The sequence below is a fragment of the Ambystoma mexicanum genome, chromosome 2p, assembly GCF_040938575.1.
Source record: "Ambystoma mexicanum isolate Mex_15411 chromosome 2p, UKY_AmexF1_1, whole genome shotgun sequence".
NCBI lineage: Eukaryota > Metazoa > Chordata > Amphibia > Caudata > Ambystomatidae > Ambystoma > Ambystoma mexicanum.
The window spans coordinates 1164307460-1164329015 of NC_090923.1; the positions used below are offsets into that span (position 1 = coordinate 1164307460).

General features: G+C 46.4%; 1 protein-coding gene across 5 annotated transcripts in view; it reads right to left on the reverse strand.

Moving 5' to 3' along the window:
• The window catches only part of HUWE1 (HECT, UBA and WWE domain containing E3 ubiquitin protein ligase 1), a 2445223-nt gene that overhangs the window by 560759 nt on the left and 1862908 nt on the right, over positions 1 to 21556 (reverse strand). For 4 of the 5 annotated variants that reach the window (XM_069645305.1, XM_069645304.1, XM_069645303.1 and 1 more), the window contains exon 63: positions 17632 to 17849. In XM_069645305.1, the coding sequence (XP_069501406.1) occupies positions 17632 to 17849 (218 nt within the window). The remainder of the gene's footprint in view (positions 1 to 17631; positions 17850 to 21556) is intronic. The other variant, XM_069645301.1, reaches the window with a different exon arrangement.

A 21556-nucleotide genomic window follows, 5' to 3' on the forward strand; every position in this document is an offset into this window, starting at 1 on the left:
GAGACTTCCGACGATGACGCGGAGAGTCACCCCTCGAATCATCCGTCGAAAGCCCCGCCGACTTCGACTTCCGGGGCTTGGACACCCGACCTACCGACAACTTCTTCTTACGTTCGCGTAAGGCTTTGGACGTGAGCGACTGGCAGTCGATACAGTCATCCGTGTCGTGGGCCTCCCCGAGGCACCAGAGGCAGGCGTCGTGCGAGTCAGTCACCGACATCTTGGACCCACACTCCCCGCACTTCTTAAAGCCCGGACGCGGGGTTGAAGACGAAGTGGAAGACATCGCCGAAGGAAATTCACAAACGAACAGGTTCGAAGAACCAGAAAGAACAGAACTCCAAAGAGTCGAGGCTTAGAACCGAGAAACACGAAGCAACACGTTCGCGGAAAAAACGGAACTGAGGCTACGGGCGTCGTGCGTCCTACTTATCACATCGGATGACGTCGGAGGAGGTCCTCGACGTCGGCGCATCGACGTAGGACGCAGACGCCGGAAAAGTTTCCGAAGCAGCACAGCTGTGGTGATTACATGTCATAGATATGGAATACGTCGGAGGACCCAATCCCCTCGAAATATACCTTAACATCTACTTTTTGTTGGATTGCCAAACGGTTTCTAAGGAAAGAAAGATGTTAAACATACTTTTGAAAATAGTGCATCACACATCCATGTTAAGTAAGAACGTTTGTGCGTTTTTAAAGTTTGTTACTGACTAACTCTTTTTCAAGTAAGTAACTTAAAAAGCAGTCATTGGATTCCTTGCCGTGGTGGCTGAAAACAGGACTTTGGCAGGGACTTTGCTTTGGAGCAGGGATCCATGGAGAAGGCTTTAGGCAAGGTTTTCCTTGCGGCTGGATGCGGTTCTGCGGATTTGGCATTTTTTCCAGGAGCACAAAAGATGACAGAAAATCGCAGTTGAATTCTTGTCGTTACAAAGGTCCAGCACTCTGGTGAGGGGACTTTTCAGAACCAATTCGTGTTTCTGGAGATCCACCAGGAGGCCCATGAAGTTTCAGCGATATTTGGAAGACCGTGCACCACACAATGGCTCGAGGTCCCAGGGTATTGCAGCCCCGCAAGGTCACAGTACGACGTGGGATGGCTCATAATGCAGGCCTTCTTGAGTCTAGTGGGGCTCACCAGGCTCTGGGTCAGGGTAGTCATTTCCAGAGTCCCCAGGTCGAATGGAAGGTAGGGCTAAAGTAGGCTCAGGTTACACAGCAGGCTCTTCAGTTGCTGGAAATCGTCTACACTGCTTTTCCTTCATCATTCTCTTCGGTTTCAGTTCCAGTGGTCGACTTGTGTTCAGCTTCCCGGTTTCGCAGTACTTAACAGGAACTACAGCACAACTTCTGCATTTTCTCCCTGCATTTTACACCAAGGAAAGGTCTGGTTGTCCAATCAGGACAGCCAGAACCCCCACTGGAATTTGTCCACATTCAGGCAAGCAGGAAGACAAAGGGCTGTGGAGTTTTAGACTTCTCCCTCGCTTCCTGCCTTCACAGACAGACTGGAGCCTGGTCGGGGAGTCCAGGGTACTCCTGCCGAAGATAAAAATCTCACAAAGGAATTTCCCACCCTGGATGTCAGATAAAGGAACAAGAAAGAAGAGGAAACACTAAAATGCCAAAAAAAGACGAGGGCCATTTTGGCACAATGAGCACCCTTAGGTGCCTTTACTGTAGCTGTGAACACAGCCTGCGGTAAAGCTGCACCAAATTAATACAAGGTATCACTGCCACCAGTCATTGAAGGTAAACTTGTCCCTTTTACAGAATTGCTACAGTTGTAGTGTGAAATTAGCAGGTTACTCACCGTACTGACCACCTTACTCCTAGTCCATAGTCCCCTTTCCTCCATACTTGTGGGATATCTCTCCGTCCTGTGGGACCGGAGCACTTTGTAAAAAGCATCCAAATTTTTCCAAAAATTTGACCCTCCCCTCTTTCCTGCGCGGGGCCCGGCACGCGGCCGTAACCCCGTCCACCTTGGCTCCGCCCCGCGCATCGCCCATCAGTCCTTTTCTATCGCAGGGTCAAAGACCCATTAGCAATAACAGAGCAACCTTATTAGAGGGGACGGCGGGCAGGCGTACTGAGGAAAGGGTAATATGGACTAGGAGTAAGGTGGTCACTACGGTGAGTAACCTGGTAATACTCCTACGTCCCGTCCCCTTTCCTTCATACTTGTGGGAGATTCCCAAGCACTCCTTACAGGAACTATGGGTGGATGGAAATACCCCTTACTGAAACAGGTTCTTTAGCACAGCCTGACCAAACTGAGCGTCAGCTCTAGAGCTCATATCGAGGCAGTAATGCTTACAGAAAGCAGATGGGGAGGCCTAAGTAGCTGCCTTAGCGATGGACTCCCAGGGAACATATTTCTGAAAAGCAACCGCGGCTGCCTTGCCCCGCACCAGGTGTGCATGGATACCTTTAGGAGGTTTCAGCTTTTGGACAGTGAAAGACTCTGATGCAGGCGGCAATCCATCTGGAAATAGACGCCTCAGACGCCGGCTTGCCCTGAGGGTTACCGAAGGTCACAAAAAGTTGAGAAGAACTCCGAAGCTCGGAAGTCCTGTCCAGGTAGAACTTAAGAGCTCTTCGGACATCAAGACAGTGTAGAAACCTTTCAGCCTCTGAGGCAGGGTTCGGAAAAAAGACCGGAAGGGAGATCGACTGATTCAGATGGAATTCGGTCACTACCTTCGGTAGGAAAGCCGGGTTTTTTTTTTTTTGCCTATTTTTTTTTTTTTATTAAAAGTTTTATTTGTTTTGAGTCGAGATGTAAACTAAAAGAAGAAACATCAAGACCTTTACAAATCATGACTAATTACATTTCTGAGTATAAAAAGAACTTGCATATAAATTCATATATTATATAAAGTAAAAAGTACAGCTACAAGTGCATGTTACATTTATAGCTCCATAACATTCAGCATAAAGATATAATTACAAAAATCGTCAAAGACAAGATCCACGGTCTTGCCGTTTGTCGCCCCCTAAGTAGCTTGGGCCGTTATATCGAAGCTAAAACATCCTGATCCAGGTGTATAAACACTTCAACAACAGTAATTGACCATCAAGTATAAAACTAATTACCCATCAGCAGCTCTAACTCAATGGTCTTTACTAAGCGTGTAGTTCGAATTATCGAGGCATTTGTCGCCCCCCACATACTACTAGTCCAGATCCATTCCCTCGATTCAATAGTGTTTGCCTCCACAAATGATCCTATCATTCTACAGCGTGCCTTTTCGAAGTAAGTGCAATACAGAAACAGATGTTTAAGGGATTCGGGCGTCTGCTTACAAAAACGACAGATTATAGATATATCAGCTACATCTTTCTTGAACCAATGCTTCTGTCTAACCCGTGTGTGTAGCAAGTCGAACCTAAACATAAAAGTTTGCCGCACCTTGGGACAAGGGCATAGAATTAGATACGTCATGCGAGGTGTTTGTTTATGCACGAATTTGTTGTATTCTGAATAGGAGTAATTAGCTATTTTTGTGCAAATATCCGCCCAATCGGTTTGATACAGTTTTTTTTTACTCTTTTCCTGAAAGAGCTCCAAGTCATCACCTGTTAAATTAATCCTTTCCATAATTCCTATCATACGTTTTTTGTATTGAACTATGGAGAGAGGATTCTTGTTCAACATCATAGTATGAAGATCTGAATATAGTGAATTTTTTGGCGGGTATAACATTTTCGCAAAGTTCACTAGTAATCTCCAATTGTATTTAGCGGATAGAGAATTCAGACCTAATTCATGTATGACAATCGCGTTCGGCATGGAAGGGGGCAGATCAAGAGTGTATTTCCACATCTGCCCCTGTAGTTGGTCAAAAAGTGGGCCCAAGTCACTAAGATATAATTCCACTCCGTAGAGTAATATTGCCTCTACTTTTTTTAGATAAAATTCTAAGAGAGGAATTAATGAGAATTTGCAGATCTTATTTCGGAGCACTTTCATTTGATATTTTAGAGTAGTCGCCTTTATAGTAAGTATTTCCTTGATTTTTCGAAACGACATATTCTTTGTCAAAATGAGGCCAAGATAAGGAAGTTCCATAACTGTCTTAATCAAGTCATCATCAAATCTCCATGAAAAATGACGGATTTTTTTCCTATTCGCAAGTACTATTATATTAGATTTTTGGGGATTTACCCTCAAATTATTAGATCTGCAATAAATCAAAAAGTTTTCTAATTTATGTTGCAATCCAACCTGTGTGCGGTCAAAAAGCAGAATATCGTCTGCATATGCCAACCATGATATGGTCAGTGCTCCTATGCGAATCGGAAAAGATTTCTCCTTGTCCCAAATTTCGTCGATTCCAGCCAGATAAAGATTGAATAACATTGCTGCAAGGTTACAGCCTTGTTTAACCCCTATTCATGAAGGTATTTTCTCTGTAAGGGAACCTAACCGATCTAATCTTACTTTAAAATTTGTTTGATAATGCAGCATTTCTATCAATATAATGAGATATTGTGGTATCTTAGCTCTATGAAGTTTTTCCCATAACTTTCCTCGTATTACAGAATCAAACGCTGCTTTTAAGTCTATCGATGCCACAAATACAGGGGTGTTGTTAGGACTAGTAGCATGGGCAATAATATGCGCCAAAATACACGCATTAAGCGGTGTTCCCATCCCTTTACGGAAGCCAACTTGCGAGGGACTCAGAATACTATTTCTAGCAACGAAACTTTCAAGCTCTACCAGAATTAAAGCAGCAAATATTTTAGCCGCTACATCAATGATTGCTACTGGTCTGAAGTTATTGGGATCTGAAATACTACCCTTTTTGTGTATCGGAATAATGATAGACGTAAGCCATGAGCTTGGAATTGCCTTGGTTCGAAATAACTCCTGATAGGTGCCATAAAAGATATTAGCCCAGAACAGTGGGTCGTCTTTGATTAGGCAAGGTGGAAGGCCATCCGGCCCAGGACATTTGGAGCTTTTTAGCCTATAAATTGCGGCACAAATGTCGTTCTTGTTCCAAGGACAACTATCAGGAATTAATTGCGATGCAGGTGCATCGTCATACTCCATAAATTCAACAGGTAAAGCAAATTTTTTGAGAAAAAACGAGTACCATGCTGTGCTGTCTATGCAAGATTCGAAACCTCGAGGAGTCTCTTTTTCAAAAGATCTTATCGTTTTCCAAATATCTTTGTTTTTCCTGTTACATAATAGGTTGACCATTCGTTGATTTTGATGATTTTTTTTTAACATACGTAGTTCTTTAAGGTTCTTTTTGTAATGCCACAATATTTTTTTTTTCTCGAAGCGATATTCACTCTGAGTCATAGTGAGCCTGGAATTCGTTATTTTACGTAGCTCACGAGTTTTCTTTATTTTTAGATCAGCAGTGGCATGACAATACAAAACATTCCCTTCCACTCTCCTTTCCTTCGAGGAATCGTCCGTAGACAACTTTGCAAGGTGCGCCGCTATTGTCTTACCGTTCCAATTTGAAATTATTGCATTATCAATATTGTTAACAGTATGAGTTTTCCAAAGGTCTTTGTTTATCAGAGCCGTAAACCTCCGACATGTGGAACGAGACCAGTTAATAGACAACATAGGTCTATCACATTGAATAAGACCTAAGTGAGTCAAGGGTACGCAGCGTGCAAAGTAGTTTACTATAGCAGAAGAAATCACAGCATGATCCCCAAACACTATTTTCAAAGATTTAACTGGCGCTAATCTGCCTGATAGCTCTTTGGATGCAAACATGTGATCGATCCATGATTGACTATGTCCTCGTTTCCATGTAAATTGACAATGCAGTGCAGAATTTAAAACAAGAAATATGTTCCAATCTTTAAGAAGCCTAATCCACTTGTCTCCCTTATTAAGTGAGGCTTGCAGATAGGGGGAACTGACGTTCCTATTATAGTTATCATCAGTGCATAGTGCATTGAAGTCACCTCCGATAAATATTTCCGCATTAGGTGCTTTGGCTAGCGCAGAGGTGAGAGTCTCACCGAAAAGCTCAGAGGCTTGTTCTATGGAAAGTTGTGATGGATTCCAGTAAAGAGAAATCAAGAGTAGATGACCATGTAAGTCCACATCAAAACAAATGTCGCACATAATAAGCAAATCATTGCGATATATGTTATTAATAGTGAATTTTAACGTGGTATCAATCAAAATCATTAGCCCCCCTGAGGGTCTTCCTTCACCACCTTTCTTTGCGTGGTGAAAACATACCGCAAATCCCTCAATTTCAATGGCTGTAAGCGCCATCGTTTCCTGAACAAGCAGAATATTTGGAGCATGTTCTAATTGAAGCATATCTTTCCATTTTAGAAGATTACCAATGCCACAACAATTCCATGACATGATAATTAAGTCATTATTTTAAAATGTATTTGTAGGTGGAGTTACATTAACAACTGTTTTCACCAAAGGTTCCAACCATTTTAGATTGTTAAGGGCGTTCGTAAGAGCTGACAGATGTTCTATCATGTTGTTATGTGATTTCTTATCATCCAAGTTCAAGGTATTAAACTGAGAGCCCACCATCACCGGGGGCTGTATGAACTCCATAAACTCCATGGCTGTCTTTATGTGGTGGAACCCCATCATATCAAGTCCCAGAGACCGGAGATCACTTCGATGTTCCCATATCAGTTTTGCAATAATGGGTGAAATCATATTCGATAACATTCTGTTGTTATTTGACGCGGGTAAGCGAATCCACTCTATATCGTTCGACCCTAAATTTCTTAAGGATGGAATTTTATAAAGTGCGTTCATGAGAAATGAACGATTAATTCGTGCCGTACCGTTAATCTGTGGGTCACCTTTCCACCCCACAATGGTTTGCATTTCTGGGGGTATCTTATGAAATTGCAGCATAATCTGGGAATCTTTATCTTCACTAAGTGTATCTTGTACTTTATTTCCAGTCTCGGCGTTTCCTTTTTTTTTAGTAGCTTCAGCTTCCTCCCAATGATGGCTAGACGGCCCAGTCCGTACTTCCGTTTGGATATTTGTAGTACTTTGTTTTTGCGATGGATGTATCGATTCTTCTAGCGTTGAGGTGCCTATGATAGCTATCGGCTGCTCATGCGTGATCTTCTGAGAATATGGCATTTGAGTCTCTGATTTGTTGGGTTCAGTTTTAGTAACTACCTCAGTTATTGCATTAATTTTATCTGTCACCAGAGAGTCACACGTATTTATTGTCTCTATACCATCACATGTTTCGGTTGGTTTCACACAAGGTACACAGCCGTTGCTACCTTTATTTTGCGTATTCCGCACCAAGCTGTCAGATTTTTTCGAAGACAGGTCTTTAAAGAAAGCTGTTACCTGTGATTGAATCATGTTCTCAATGCTAGGGTGTAGCCCGTCTTCCTTCATGTTTACTTTTTCTTCGACTTTATATTTTTGAATGGGAGATTGCAACAGAGACTTTTTTTTCGTTATTAACGTATCACTTCTCTGACATTTTGTAGATTTAATTTGTAATGCAAACGTGCTTTCATCATCTAATTCATTCAAATTCAGATTTTGATCAATCAGCTCTGAAGATGTTTTAGTAGGTGATAAATTTATTCCATTCTCAATTTCAAGTTCAGAGGCTAAATCATTTATCTTTTTTGCAGTGTTAGCACAATGGCCTTTGTTTTTATGTCTTCTTTTTAATGCTTTTAAATGATTTCTTTTAGCACGTCGCGATATAAAATAAATCTTATCTTGAGCATTGAGGGTGTCATGCCCACCTTCTTTAAGGTTTCCATTAGTAATCAGCTCCACCAATTCCGAAGGACTGTCAGGTGACTTGACAGGTAGGCTTGCATTTAGTGCGGTATCTTCATGTTCCGCAAGCGTTTTGTCAGGCTCTTCGTTTGTTTTAGGCTGCATCACAATTGATTCGATTTGACAGAGTCTGTCATGCTGGAGCTTAGCAATTTCCAAGTAATTCATGTTGTTAATAGATGAGAAATTGGCTTTTTGATTTTCATTGGTCTCTTTGTGTTGAAGGATTTGAGCAAAGGTTATCGGGATTCCGTTGGCAAAAAATTGTTCATCTGAAGTCTGTGAAGCAACATTTTTTTTCTCAAGAAAATGAGTGGAATTAGCCTTCTCATTTTTTACCAAAGCGGCTGCTCGGATGTGACACTCAGAGTGGTATACATGACAAGAATCTTGTGCTAGCATATAGCCTTCAATTTTTGAAAGTTGGGCCTTATTACTTGCAAGCTCATTTTTCATCTCTTGTAATAAGAGATGTGAATATTCATGTCCACGATCGAGTAGATTTAGGATTCTCGTGAAAATAGGTAGGTCATTAAGTTTTTGCTCTAAGCCTTCTTCTTCGTTTATATCATTGAGTAGGGTCGCTTCAGGGACGTTTGAGAAGTTAAATATGGGGATAGACGTTGTGACCGGTTTTTGTTCTCCTAAACCTTCCTGCATGTTACTAGTGTCTGCAAGGATCTTGAGGGGTGAGCTGGTTATAGGCGTTTGACTGGGTAGATTTATCGTGTGTTTCTTGTCAGAATTATTTAATCCCACCAGCAGCTCATTGGGTTTATGAAAATGTACGTGTTCTCGCCATGGGCCATAAATGGAGACCGGTGTTGAGGGGCCTAAGGAAAGTCTGGCTCTTTTGTCAAGATCGGACATGATCACCGGTGCCAGCATTGATATATCCGAAATAGGCTGGTATTTATTTGCATGTATGTCCACAATTATTTTTTGCACTTCACTAGTTTGCTCTGCATCCGCAAAAGGATCATTCGTAATGTTTTCATTTGCTGTTTTTATGGAACAGACTTCTATATTGGCTAAATTCTCCAAATATATTTCTGATGGCCGATTCGTATCCAGAGTATCCCTCAAATCATCCGAATGCGTAGATATCGACAAGAGTGATGTCTTCCCATGCAACAAGGAAATGGGGCTAGACACCTCATTTTTTTTTTGGTTTTGTTTTTTTTTATAGATTTTTTGAAGATTCCAACATGGGGATCATTTTTGAAGGGCATTCCGTCCGCTTTTTCCCATTTCTCAAAATAGAATCCATAATTTCACCTGGAATACCACCTAGAGTTCAGATAACGGTAATTTATGGGCGGTCCTAAAGACAGGATTCGATCTCCCTATGAGGGTGAAAATAGACAACTTAATAGGTCTCAACACAAATTTCATAAATTGTATTAAAGCCGGATCCCTAAGGGTAATTACCCTCACCGCACCCCTCTCCCCCAAGAAGAGAGGCTCCAAACGCCCATGCGCTCGCAGCGAACAGCAAACAGCACTTCGCTGTACTTCCCGGTGCGCGCGCAGGTGCGCTGGCGCCACAGATTTTAAAGACGTGCCAGCCACGTCACAAAGCTGGAGGGGAGGGGCTAAGTGCACTCGTAACACCCTACAAAAAAATGAGATAATAAGGGTTGGTGAGGGACTAATAGCTGCAGTATTATCCAATACGAGGCCCCCACTACATAGAGAGTCAAGGCAGTCAATCACAACATAGGACTACTGAACTATATTTACGTGTACACGTGTACCTTTACGTGTGCATTGACGTGTGCATGTCCACAACACGAGTTAGCCCTTCACGCCCGTGGACTGCCTAACACTATACCTACAACACAGCGTGCATGCTATAGATCAGCCCAAAGTCACCTCGGTTTCCTACTTCCGAGTCAGGCAGGGAGTGTCCCACAGAAAGACGTCCTCCAGGCGTATCGTCGAGCAGAAATCCCACGGCAGTCTCGGCGAAGTCGAGGCACAATTCCAGCAGGGCAGAGCGTCCTCCCAGCAAACAGCACTTCGATGTACTTCCCGGGTTTGTCCGGAGGACTATCTTGTCCTTGTGAAAGACCAAGAAAGGATGCTCCACCGACAATGCCTGGAGCTCACTCACACTCCTCGCTGACGTAACGGCAACCAGAAAGGACACTTTCCAGGCCACGTACTTGAGGTCAACTGTAGCCATTGGCTCAAAGGGTTTATGGCACAGCGCTGTCAGGACTACATTTAGATCCCAAAGCGGGTGCGGACTATGAACCGGAGGGTAGAGGCGTGTCAAGCCAGCAAAATGTCTCTTCACCACCGGGTTAGAGAATAAGAACACAGGTCTGTAGAAAGGTAAGCGGAAACCGCTGAGAGATAAGTCCTGCAAGACAGAACATGAACCCCTGACTCTGCTAGGGAGGATACGAAGGACAGCACCGTGTCCATCGTGGCCACCCTCGGATCCAACTCTTTCGCCAAACACCAATGACAGAACCTGAGCCATTTACTCTTGTATTGAGATCTGGTCGAGGGTTTCCTGGCTGCCTGGATAATGTGCATATTATCCACAGACAAACTCAAATACTCTAAAGACTTGAACTCAGGCACCATGCCGCCAAGCTGAGCGATTGTGGGGAGGGGGTGCCACATCTGTTCCCCTTGGTGAAGAAGATCGGGAGTTACTGGTAACCTGATCGGCGGATACACCAACAGGTGTTGAAGTTCTGAGAACCAAAACCTGGCCGGCTACCACGGGGCTATCAGTAGAAGAGAACAGTTCACAGTTCTTCAACTTCCAAATTGCTCGATGAACTAGAGGCAGAGGCTGGAAGGCGTAAGCTCTCATGTTGTGTCATGGAATCTCGAGAGCATCCCCCAGAGAGGAGGCTCCCAGCCCCCCTCTGGAGGCATACTGAGGAAGCTTCTTGTTCACCACCGCGGCGAAGAAGTCCACCTCCGGTGTGCTCCAACATGAGAAATTCCATGAGAGGACCTCCGCCTTCCACTCCCACTCGCAGCTGACCACTGTCCGCCGGCTGAGGGCATCCGCTGTGACATTCAGCTGGCCCGGGATGTGCACTGCAAGCAGCCAGACCCCATCAAGCACAGCCCACTCCCAAACCTGGATGGACAGGTCCACGAGGGGGTGGGGGAGACTTCGTTCCCCCTTGCCTGTTTATGTAATACATTGACACCACATTGTCCGTTCTTATGCGGACCACCTTGTTGACAATGAGCGGTCTGAAAGCCCTGAGCGCTAAGAAGATCGCCAGAAGCTCCAAATGATTTATGTGCAGGAGCTTGTCCTGAGGCGACCAAAGGTCTGAGACCTGAAGGAGATCTAACGTCGCACCCCACCCGAGGAGGGAGGAGTCCGTCATGATCGTCACCATAGGGACCGGTTCCTGAAACCCCGCGCCCCCAGACAGATTGCTGAGAGATGACCATCAATCCAGGTCCTCTCTCATGGAATCCGGAATCATCATCCGCATGGATTCCGGGTCCACTGCCTGACGCCATGAATTCCGAAGGGCCATCTGTGTCCGTCTCATTTTGAGACGAGCAAGAGGAAGAGCCAGTACACACGAGGCCATGAGGCCCAAAGCCTCTGGAACCACCAGGCCGACATGCTCTCTGACTGCGCAAACATCTGACACGTGGCCAACAGATCCGCCATTCTGTCCCCGGTCAGCTCCACTCTGCAGTCGATTGTGTTCCAACGAAAACCCAGAAAGATCAGGTCATGAGAGACCGTCATGGAGGATTTCCGCCAGTTCACCGACAGCCCAAGATGGAACAGGACCTGAAGGAGAGACTGGAGATTGCCCGCTGCTGCCAACGGGAAAGGCTGCGTAAAAGCCAGTCGTCCAAATAAGGATACACATGGATACCCTGAAGATGAAGATAGGGCGCAATCACCAACATCATCTTTGTGAAGACACGCAGCGCCGAACTGAGGCCAAAAGGAAGCACCCGAAACTGGAAGTGCTCCTCTCCCAAAGAGAAGCGGAGGTATCTCCTGTGTGGAGCCCAAATCAGGATATGCATGTACGCGTCCTGAAGATCCACAACGCTGAGCCAGTTGCCCATCTGCAAAGAGGAGCGTATCTGGCTGGGCGTGATCATCTTGAATTTCTCTTGGGGTAGGAAAAGATTGAACTGGGAAACGTCTAGGATGGTGCGCAGGCCAGCCTGGTTGGGCACCGTAAACAGCCGGGAGTAGAATCCCTCCCCTCGCTCCCCAAGGGGAACGGGTTCCACAGCCCTGAGGTCTAGGAGTTTCTGAACCTCGGTGTTGAGGGAGGGTGAGCTCGACAGCTGAAAAGGAGGGTTGAGGGGTGCGGTAGGGGGTAAAGGTAAGCGGAAGCCCGCTCGAGCGACTGACAAGACCCATTGGTCTTCTGTGATGGTCTGCCACGCCTCCCAATGAGACGCAATGCGCCCTCCCACCAGAGTCTCGTGCGAGCGCGGGAAACCCTCATTTAGCAGCGTGGCAGTGCCACCTGAGGAGGAGGATGAGGAGCAGGAGAAAAACCGCGTACGCTGTTGTCTACGGCGGTTATTCCCCACAGGAGTATCCACTCTGCGAGACTTGCGGTCGAGGAAGCCCCTGAAACCAGAAGAAGGACGACTCTGCGATAACGGTCTCTTTGGTTTGAAAGGAGCCTTGACCAGAACAGACAATGATTTAGCCGTCTGAGTGCTAGCCTTGGTTTTGGTGAGCTCTACATCAGTAGAAGAGTGAAAAAGCTCCTTACCATCGAATGGAAGGTCCAGTACCTTGTCTTGCACTTCCTTTGAAAACTTAGTGGCATGCAGCCACGCTTGCCGTGAGGTATCAACCCCAAGCATCAGGCCCCGAGCCGAGGTGTCTACGTGATGAGCCTCAGCCTCCAGGTTAACCTGGGCCAAGACCCTGGCATCGTAAAGGCCACCTCTGAAGTCTTCCAACTTCTCGACCGGCATGTGCTCCTCAAACTCCCACAGACCTTTCCACATCTGCATGTTAGCTCCCGCTAAAATCAATTCTGCATTGGCCTGCCTGAGCTGCAAGGCCGAATTGGCAAAGAGTTTCCTCCCTAGGGAGTCCAGGAGCTTGTCCTCCTTTCCCAAGAACCGAGTAGCCGTCATGGAAGAGGATGCTGCAGGTCTGGATTGCAACGTAGCCGCAGCCACCACTGTGGAGGAGTGAGGCGGACAAGACGACAAGGCCACTTCTTCTGAAGAATGCAGCCTGTACCTCGCGTCAATCTTTTTATTGACAAAAAGTCCTGAGTGTGGCTTTTCCCAGACTCTTCGGACCTCGGCCAGAACGTCCTTCTGCAGGAACAGGCCGGTACGCTCCAAGGGAGATGAGGTGAACGCCCCAGAAAGCACGCTCTCCTGCGGAACATCTAAGAAACTCATCATGTCCAGTACCCGGTCATGAAAGGCTCTGATAGAGCGGGGAAGGTCCTCGTTGTCCTAATCGTCTTGAGGGTCATCTGACAGGTCAGGATCCTGGTGAGCCGTGTCAGGCACTGCCTTGTCCACTGGGGACAATGGAGGCACAGGCGGAAGAGCCGGGGGTGGCAAAACGGGCAAGGGAGGCGCCGGCAGAACCACTGGAGGAACAAGTGGAGCCGGAGGCGCAGGTGGACATATCTCCTTGAAAAGCCCTTTGAAATATTCTCTCATGGGGTCGGTGCGCATAAGCGCTTGAAATTTACTGAAAAAGGTGTCCTTAGGAGATTGTTTCGGAACCTGAGGAGGCCTCTCATGAGGTGGACAAATCCAGGGACGTAACGGAGAAGGGTGCCACACCGGCCTCTCCACCGACATATCCACATAAATCAAAGGAGCCGCCCCCACGGGCAATGAAACATTGTGCGGAAGAGGCATCCGGGCGTTCCAATCATAAACCGGCTGGTAAGGATGCGCACAAGGGACCTTAGGTTCACCCAAAGGACCGAACCCTACACCAGGGGCCGATGGCGTAGTTTTAGGGATAGTACCTAAAATGGCCACCGTGGTCGTGGCATTTTGTCCTCATCTGAGGGGAACTGCGGCACGTGAGGAAGTGAGGCAGGGGTCCCCGTCGATGGATCAGGGGTCTTAATTTTAGCCTTAACGTAAGGAACCTCGGCAGAGCCGGTACTATGAGGCCTGGAATGTTTCTGCAACATACCAACCGCCAACTGAGCCTTCGAAGGAATGGCCTCGACACTGCCGGTAAAAGAAAAACCTTGCTTTGCCCCCTCAACAGATCTGGTGTTACCACAAGAGCGGGAACGGTGAGCAACCGCTTTCACCGACAGGGCCTTGCCTGGCCCCTCAGAACTGTTGGTAGCCTTAGCCTCTGTACGAGGATCTCGGACCTAGGCCTGGTAATAGCCTTATCGGCACGGGCCTCGAACATCCGTTCGGTAACCACAAGCCCAGCCAAGGCCTCGGGGCGCACCCCGTTTTGTTTTTGAGGGAAGCCGAAAGAGAGGCCTCAGAGCAAGCTCCGGTACCCCACGACTCAGTAGAACTGGGCCTACAAACAGCCCCCACAGGAGGGGCCTCGGAGCGTACTCCGGTGTACACAGGCCCCTTACGGATACCCTCGGAGAAAACTCCAATAGAATTATTAGGCCTGACAGGCACCTCAGGGCGAACCCCGGTAATAGAGCGATCAACGCCCCTCCCTACCCGAGAGGAACCTGGGAAGGTATCCCCCGGTCGGGTTGCTCTGAAAAGTAAAGAACTTACCGGGCGTTGTTTCTTCTCGTCGATGAACGCCTGAAAATGAAGAGGAGTTCGTCGGAACACCTCCTCCAACCGACGTTGAAGTGCCCGGACCGAAAGGGCGTCCCAACGGTGATCCGGACCCAAACACTCTAAACAAAGAGGATGGGGATCCGCCCTCGCGAAGCGACGGTGACACCAACAGTCTGGAAAATCTAATTTAAAAGACAGACTAGTAAACGAACGCTAGCGAGAGCCAGAGAGGAAAACAGGGAAGACAATCTTCCGAGGATGCAAGTGCGTCCGGCCCCAATCGTGCGGAGAAAAGGACAGATGGGCGATGCGCGGAGTGGAGCCAAGGTGGGCGGGGTTACGGCTGCGTGCCAGGCCCCGCACAGGAAAGAGGAGGGACACATTTTTGGAAAAATTTGGATGCTTTTTACAAAGTGCTCCGGTCCCGTCCCACAGGACGGAGAGATGTCCCACAAGTATGGAGGAAAGGGGACGGGATGTAGGAGTAAGGGGATATATTTTATCTCCCCAGCACTCCACATAAGGTGGGGTGTGCTGGAGTCACAAAATAAAATGTAAAAGGGATCCAAAGATCCTTTCTACCCTTGGGAACTGTAGTTCTCTCAAAGTTAGCCAGAGAAAGTTTAAAAGGGGGGGTTGAAGCACTTATTGCCAGAAAGATGTTAAAGAGGATAACTTTAAAAGAGACTATGGAGAGTCTAAAAAGTGACACCCATAAAAAGAGTAAAAGATTCTGCGAGTGTGGAAAAAAGGTTCCCACTGACTGAGGTATTAGGAAAAGTAATCCATCAGTAAAGCAAAAAGTTCTAGGGTTGACACAGGTCAGGAAGACTTACCATTTCTATGAAAATCTTACCTAACAGCAGTCAAGAACAGAAGGTCGTCTCTTGCCGGCTTATACTACTTTGTGAGCTCTGTGTCGAATGCCGGTGTAGAGCGAGGGTGTTGCCACAAGGCCATGACCAGATCCACATTGAACGGTAAAACCTGCTCAGTCTGCAGCCTATGGTCGAGAACGCCGAGGCCCAAGGCCATGACAACCTTTGACAGACTTGCGGTATTGTTTGGATGCACATAGGTGTTTAAACTGCTGGAATTTGACATCAGGAGATGGATCCAATCGACCGGCATTGTGGAGGCCCTTCGCCAGATGCAGTTACCCAGCCTGGTCCGCCATAAAATATGGCTACGGATCCAATGCTGCACCCCCAATTGGCTCAAGCCCAAAACGTATCGGGTTGCCCTCCTGGTTATAATTCTACTGCATCGAATCGAAGATCATGGATATAGGATCCGGTACGAAGCTTCGTTCTTTTGGGCGTTCCACCAGTCGAGGAGCTTCTTTGCCAGACGGGGCAGCCAACAGTATCAGCGCAAGAGTAGGTTTCTTCTTTGGGGTCTTGCTCGAGGGCATGCGACCTGCCTCGAGTGCCTTTGTGCCGGGTCAGAGCCGAACTCGAGCCGAATCCAACTGTAGCATTGAGGCCAAAGCCGTACAAGGAGAGGCTTCTGAAAGACTTTCAACATCGATTCTTGAAGTCCTCCCACTACTCACTAGACGCAACCTTAGCTGGGTACAGTTTACTCCGGTCATCTGACAAATCAGAATCGGGTCAGCACATCTTTTTGAGTGACAAAGAGGAGTGGTGAGATTCACTACTTGATTGCAAATGCTTCTTGGACTTTTTGTGGCGACATCCCTCCAAAAGCTTATCGGAAGTAGGTCCTTCGGGATCGTGCTCTGAGGACTTTGGAATCAATTTAGCCAGGGATATTGACGGCAACCTGGTGGGCTCCAGTTTTGCACAGCATTCCTTCACCACCTTTGGGTTCATCGCCACACAAGAACACATTACTATGTATCATGTCCGACATAACACATCACTCACAAATAATGTGTGGATCCTTGAGGGACATTTTAGAGATGCAGTCCTTGCAGCATTTAAACACGGACAGTTTAGGGCCCGATTTACTGATGCAAATTCAAATTGAATCACAAGTGTGTACCGGGGAGCATGCTGAGCATGTGGAAAAAAAACTGTTTTAAGGGGGCCTAGTGCATTCCTTTAATACAGTGATCCACATCACGTCCTTTCTCGAGGAGTGGAGCTGCTGTATACGAGAGTCGATATCGAGCAGCACTACTCCTCATGTCAAATAATTTTCTGAGCAGCGGACATTGGATAACTATCAAGACGAGGAATCTGTGGCAGAATGCAATCCATTAAAGTATAAATCATAGTAGACTAGTATCAGCTGGCCCAGCCCATCCTGAATACACCAACTCTAACCAAAAAGCCATGAAAGAAAAACTTGTTAGGATACAAAGTATCCTAAACACACTTCACTTTAAGGATATGTGTGCATTTGTAACAATACAAGAAATACATGAAGGGAGTGTCTCACAGTACCAATAGTCTTATCGCCATATTAGTTTCCCCCCATAAGAATGAGCAAAAGGACAAGGGTAGCGAAGCAGAGGGCTAAACGTACCGCCAAAAATTCTGTACAGCAGTCTAAACAAACAAAATGAAAGTGTCACATAAAAGTCTATGGGAGGAAAGAAGAAAACGCATTTTTCCAAAAGATGATCACACTTCCATGATTGCGGCAGTAGTAATGTATTCCTTGTGAATGGGCCTATCAAAAACTAAATCCAGGGGCGCATGTTCAGACAACACTATTCATACCAAAGTGACATCCCAAAGAAATATAAGCAGGATCAAGATCTGGTTATATCTGGTGGTGTTGATGCTAACTCAGTTCAGAAATAAGCTCTTGCGGCCAGCATCCATTTCAAGGAGTTGAAGGCATTACATCGTCAAGTTAACCTTTTATCTTTCAAGAATGATTAAAGGAGTCCAATTAAGTTGGGTAATAGGAGCACCACTCCCATACACAGCTTTATGAAAAGCAAGATATTCCTACCTAAGGATTCAGAAGATATAGAGTGAGTATAAGACATGTGTAGAATCTAAAGGGTACAGCCGTTTGAAACATGTTTTACTTTTATCACACGAACACTGGCACACCACATACACTTCTTAGATTCCTGCTTCATGTTCAAGTGCAATCAATCCCTCCCTCCATTCAACAGAAACAGGTACCTCCTCTTGAATGGCTGGCGGAAGAGCAGCCAAAAACTCTGGGCTGACTTCGGACAACCCAGCACTGCTCACCACCGGTGGAGGCACCACAGGGACAGCAGTGGGCGGCGCCCGAGCTGGCGGTCGGATTCCCAGCTGGTTCTGAAGAACCTCTCTTCTGATGTCTTCTGGCAGAGCAGCCAAGAAGGATGGATCCACGCCTTCTGGAAGATTGATACCTTGAGCAAAAGAGAGAATAGAATGAGAACAGCACCCCAGCAAAAGAAGATATTTGAAAATGGGATGTGGAAATTGAGGAACAGGAAGAACTGCATCGAAACAATAGAACACATTTTTATTTTCCATTACAGATTTAGTAACACCGCTTTTGTACCCCGCACCAACCACATAGGAAGAATACAGCTCATTAAATGTGTAGTATGTTGTGTGCCAGAACACAGCTTCGACTATGAACCTACAGAATAAAGACATCCATATCTTACTGGTGACAACTCGTCTGTATGTGACCAGGCAGATTTTAATTTGGGGGTGGGGAGGGGGTCATCCTTCAGTCTAATTGTTTGTGTGACCCTTCCTCTAGTTTTCCTGTACTCCATTATTTGGTAGATAGTCCTACATCAGCACATATGGACCCTGTTAGGAAATATTTCTCTCTAGGCAACTTTCTCTCCATATTCTATGAACCCCAACATGTTCTGCTTTTTCAGTTCCAACTGGTCCCGACTTTACAGGGAAGCGAAGCCTTAAGCTTAAGGTCTTTTACTCAATATGTCATGAGGAAAGATATCAGTCCTTCAGACTATCAGTACTAGGAATCTATGATTCCCTTTTGTCTTTCTGGTAACTTTTTCATAGTGCACACAGCATCTTACAGTGCAGTGGGGATACTTTTTTTATTCAACATAGGTTTTAATACTGGAGTTTTTTGGTTACTTTTATATGTGCCTAAAGATAAGTTGCTTGCAGCAGATATCTTTCTGCTCTTGTTGCATTATTTTTAGTGTGCACCTTCGTGTTTACTGTGTGTGGCTAATGCTCTAAAATGGCCATGCCATAAGATTTTCGCTTGTTTTTTGGCCATATTGTTTCGCCTCTGTAGGACTGGAAAAGGAGAGGGAGAGAGAGAGAGAGAGAGAGAGAGAGAGAGAGAGAGAGAGAGAGAGAGAGAGAGAGAGAGAGAGAGGGAGAGGGAGAGGGAGAGGGAGAGAGAGAGAGAGAGAGAGAAAGAGAATACTGTGTGTGGCTAATGCTCTAAAATGGCCATGCCATAAGATTTTCGCTTGTTTTTTGGCCATATTGTTTCGCCTCCGTAGGACTGGAAAAGGAGAGAGAGAGAAAGAGAGAACGAGAGAGAAAGAGAGAGAGAGAGAGAGAGAAAGAGAAAGAGAAAGAGAGAGAGAAAGAGAGAAAGAGAGAAAGAGAAAGAGAGAAAGAGAAAGAGAGAAAGAGAGAAAGAGAGAAAGAGAGAAAGAGAGAGACTAGTCCCACTCCACATCTGTGGAGTCAGATAGATTGGCCGTGGGGCATGAGTGAAACACACAGTAGTCCCCAATTGGACCTCTGCTAGCTGTTTTGACATCACAGTCATCAACATCGAACCCCACACCTTGCTCCACTGCCTGATCTTTGAAGACTACGAACAGTGCTTCAGCCCTTGGACTAGTGGGATCAACTAGTCTCAGCGCCCTTGCGAGGATCCTGCCCTTCTGAGCCTTCAGAACTGTCCCTGGACTGCCTCCTGAACTACCACGCCAGAAGAATCGACGTTCCGCGATTGAATGTGGAACTTCGGTGATCATCAGCTTGCCACTGCTAGCCGCCTCCCTGAAATTCAGCTTTCCACCTTCAAAGGAACCTGTCATAGAGCCTGCTGTGACTGCGACTGTTAGGGAGAATTCTCTGTAAGGCTAATTTCCCAAACCTAGTGAGTCCCCCAGCAGCTTTGCTGGATTTTTGGGGTTTATTTTTTTCTCTCCTGCTAAGAGTGAGATTCTTTTGCTCCCACTCCTAAACATGATTTGAGGTGTTCCTTTAACTTTCCATGTGTTTTATGGGCTATGGGGTCTTTTACTCCATAGGGTCTCATGTATTTTTGATGTGGGTTACACAGCACCGTGCCGTAACCCAGGGGTGTCGTAGCGACCCCCCAACATAGACTCCATACCCTGGGACTGACTACTGTATCCCAGGGCATGTAAAGTCACCATTGGCTTTGCTAGTCCCAAATTATGAACAGAAACCAGTACAAACCAAGATAGTGGACGTACTGGTCAGGGCAATTCGATTGCCCTGCGGTCTGTTGTTCGAGGGGGCACGTCTCCGTCCCCCCTGATCGAGTTTTGGCTGGTGGCAGTGGATACTACTTTTTATATTCAACCACAAATATCTCTATGGGATTTTCCCATTGTTCGAGGCTACCAACTTTAATTATTTAATTCACATATCCTCGAACATACCGCCGGTTTATTTATTTAATAGCCTTTTGTTCCACTCTTTGGTGGGCTTCTCCACAGAAGCCTCCAAAAGTGGTGCCACTATGTCTGGGTACCACAGGGAGTGTGGGAGGGGGTTTAGGCACCCTGGACTGAGTTACCTTGGTAACTCAAGTCGCACTCTTGTGTGATTGGCCCAAGTGGTGAGCCGGGCGGCTCACCACTTAGCATGTTTGATTGACAGCTAGGCTGAGTGAATGGGGGTGTGCTGCATAAAAGCATGGCTTTGGGGACTGGAACTTCAGAAGTCGCCACAGGACCTAAGAATCCGAGGAGGGAGAAGCTGAGCCGACCTGCAACGACGACACCACCGGTGGAGCCCTGCTGAACCGTCTCACCACTTTTCCCGACGACAGAGGAGATCTCCAGTCCGGAGAGTCTCCTTCCTGTGACTGGTGGGGATAACCAGTTTCGCCTTCTTTTCACCTTCCTGGAGCATCTCGTGGTCGCCTTGCCCGTGCTAAGCACCCCGGCAACCGGAATACCACGGTTCACCACTACCGCGAAGAGAAGGGTAGTGCCTTTTAACCGGAGAACCCCGCGGCTTGTTTCTTCCCTGCCAGTGCAACGGCCTTCAACTTTCCTCCACGGTGAGACCTCTTCTTCCTCTGGACGAAACACCGACTTGCACCTGCTGCCAGGAACAACTGCCCCCGCTGGAGCTTCCTTCACACTTAAGGTACTGTGTCCTGCCTGACTTCCCTTGCGACAGATCGTTCGGGGTGACAGTAAAGCCTCGACTTTCTAACCTGGGCTAGCCTGGGACAACCTAGCTAACGTTTCTTGACTTTAATTTCATCCTTTTTGTGAGAACTATCTACAAAGACTCTTTGGGCGTAACCCCACTGGTGAACCTGGACCCCTTCTGCTTGCTCTCTCCAAGAGTGGGCCTTGCAATTGACTTCCTTGCTCTCCAGTAGAACTCTGCCTACCCTGCGCCTTACTGTGGTTCTTTGAAAAAGTATTGAAACTTGTGTGCTTCTTTAACTCTGCCTTTTTCCCTCCCTTTCTTTATAACTTATTAGAGTGTCATCTTATGTTAAGCGCTCACCTCCGTCTGAAAATAAGTGGTGTTTCTCACTAAGACTTGTCTAATAAGTGAATAGGGTTGTATATATATGATAGTGACTGTGTGCTGAAATTACTTACCTTTTTTTTTGCTAGTGTAATTTACAAGTGTTTTTTTGAAATAAATAATTATATACTTTTACACCAAAGCTCTGGTCAGTGTTTGTTTGTGCTACTGTGTCTCTGTACAGATTGTGTATACTCTGCATACTGCCTAACTCTTCTTGAGGGAAGTCTGACTGCTCAGCCACAGCTACCAAGTGAATCCGTGTGGTACAGACTGCTACCAAGTGGGTTTACTGCCAAACACCTGTAGTCCTAAATCATTTGCAGTGGTCCCTAAGGGACTGCACAGGTTTCTGCCT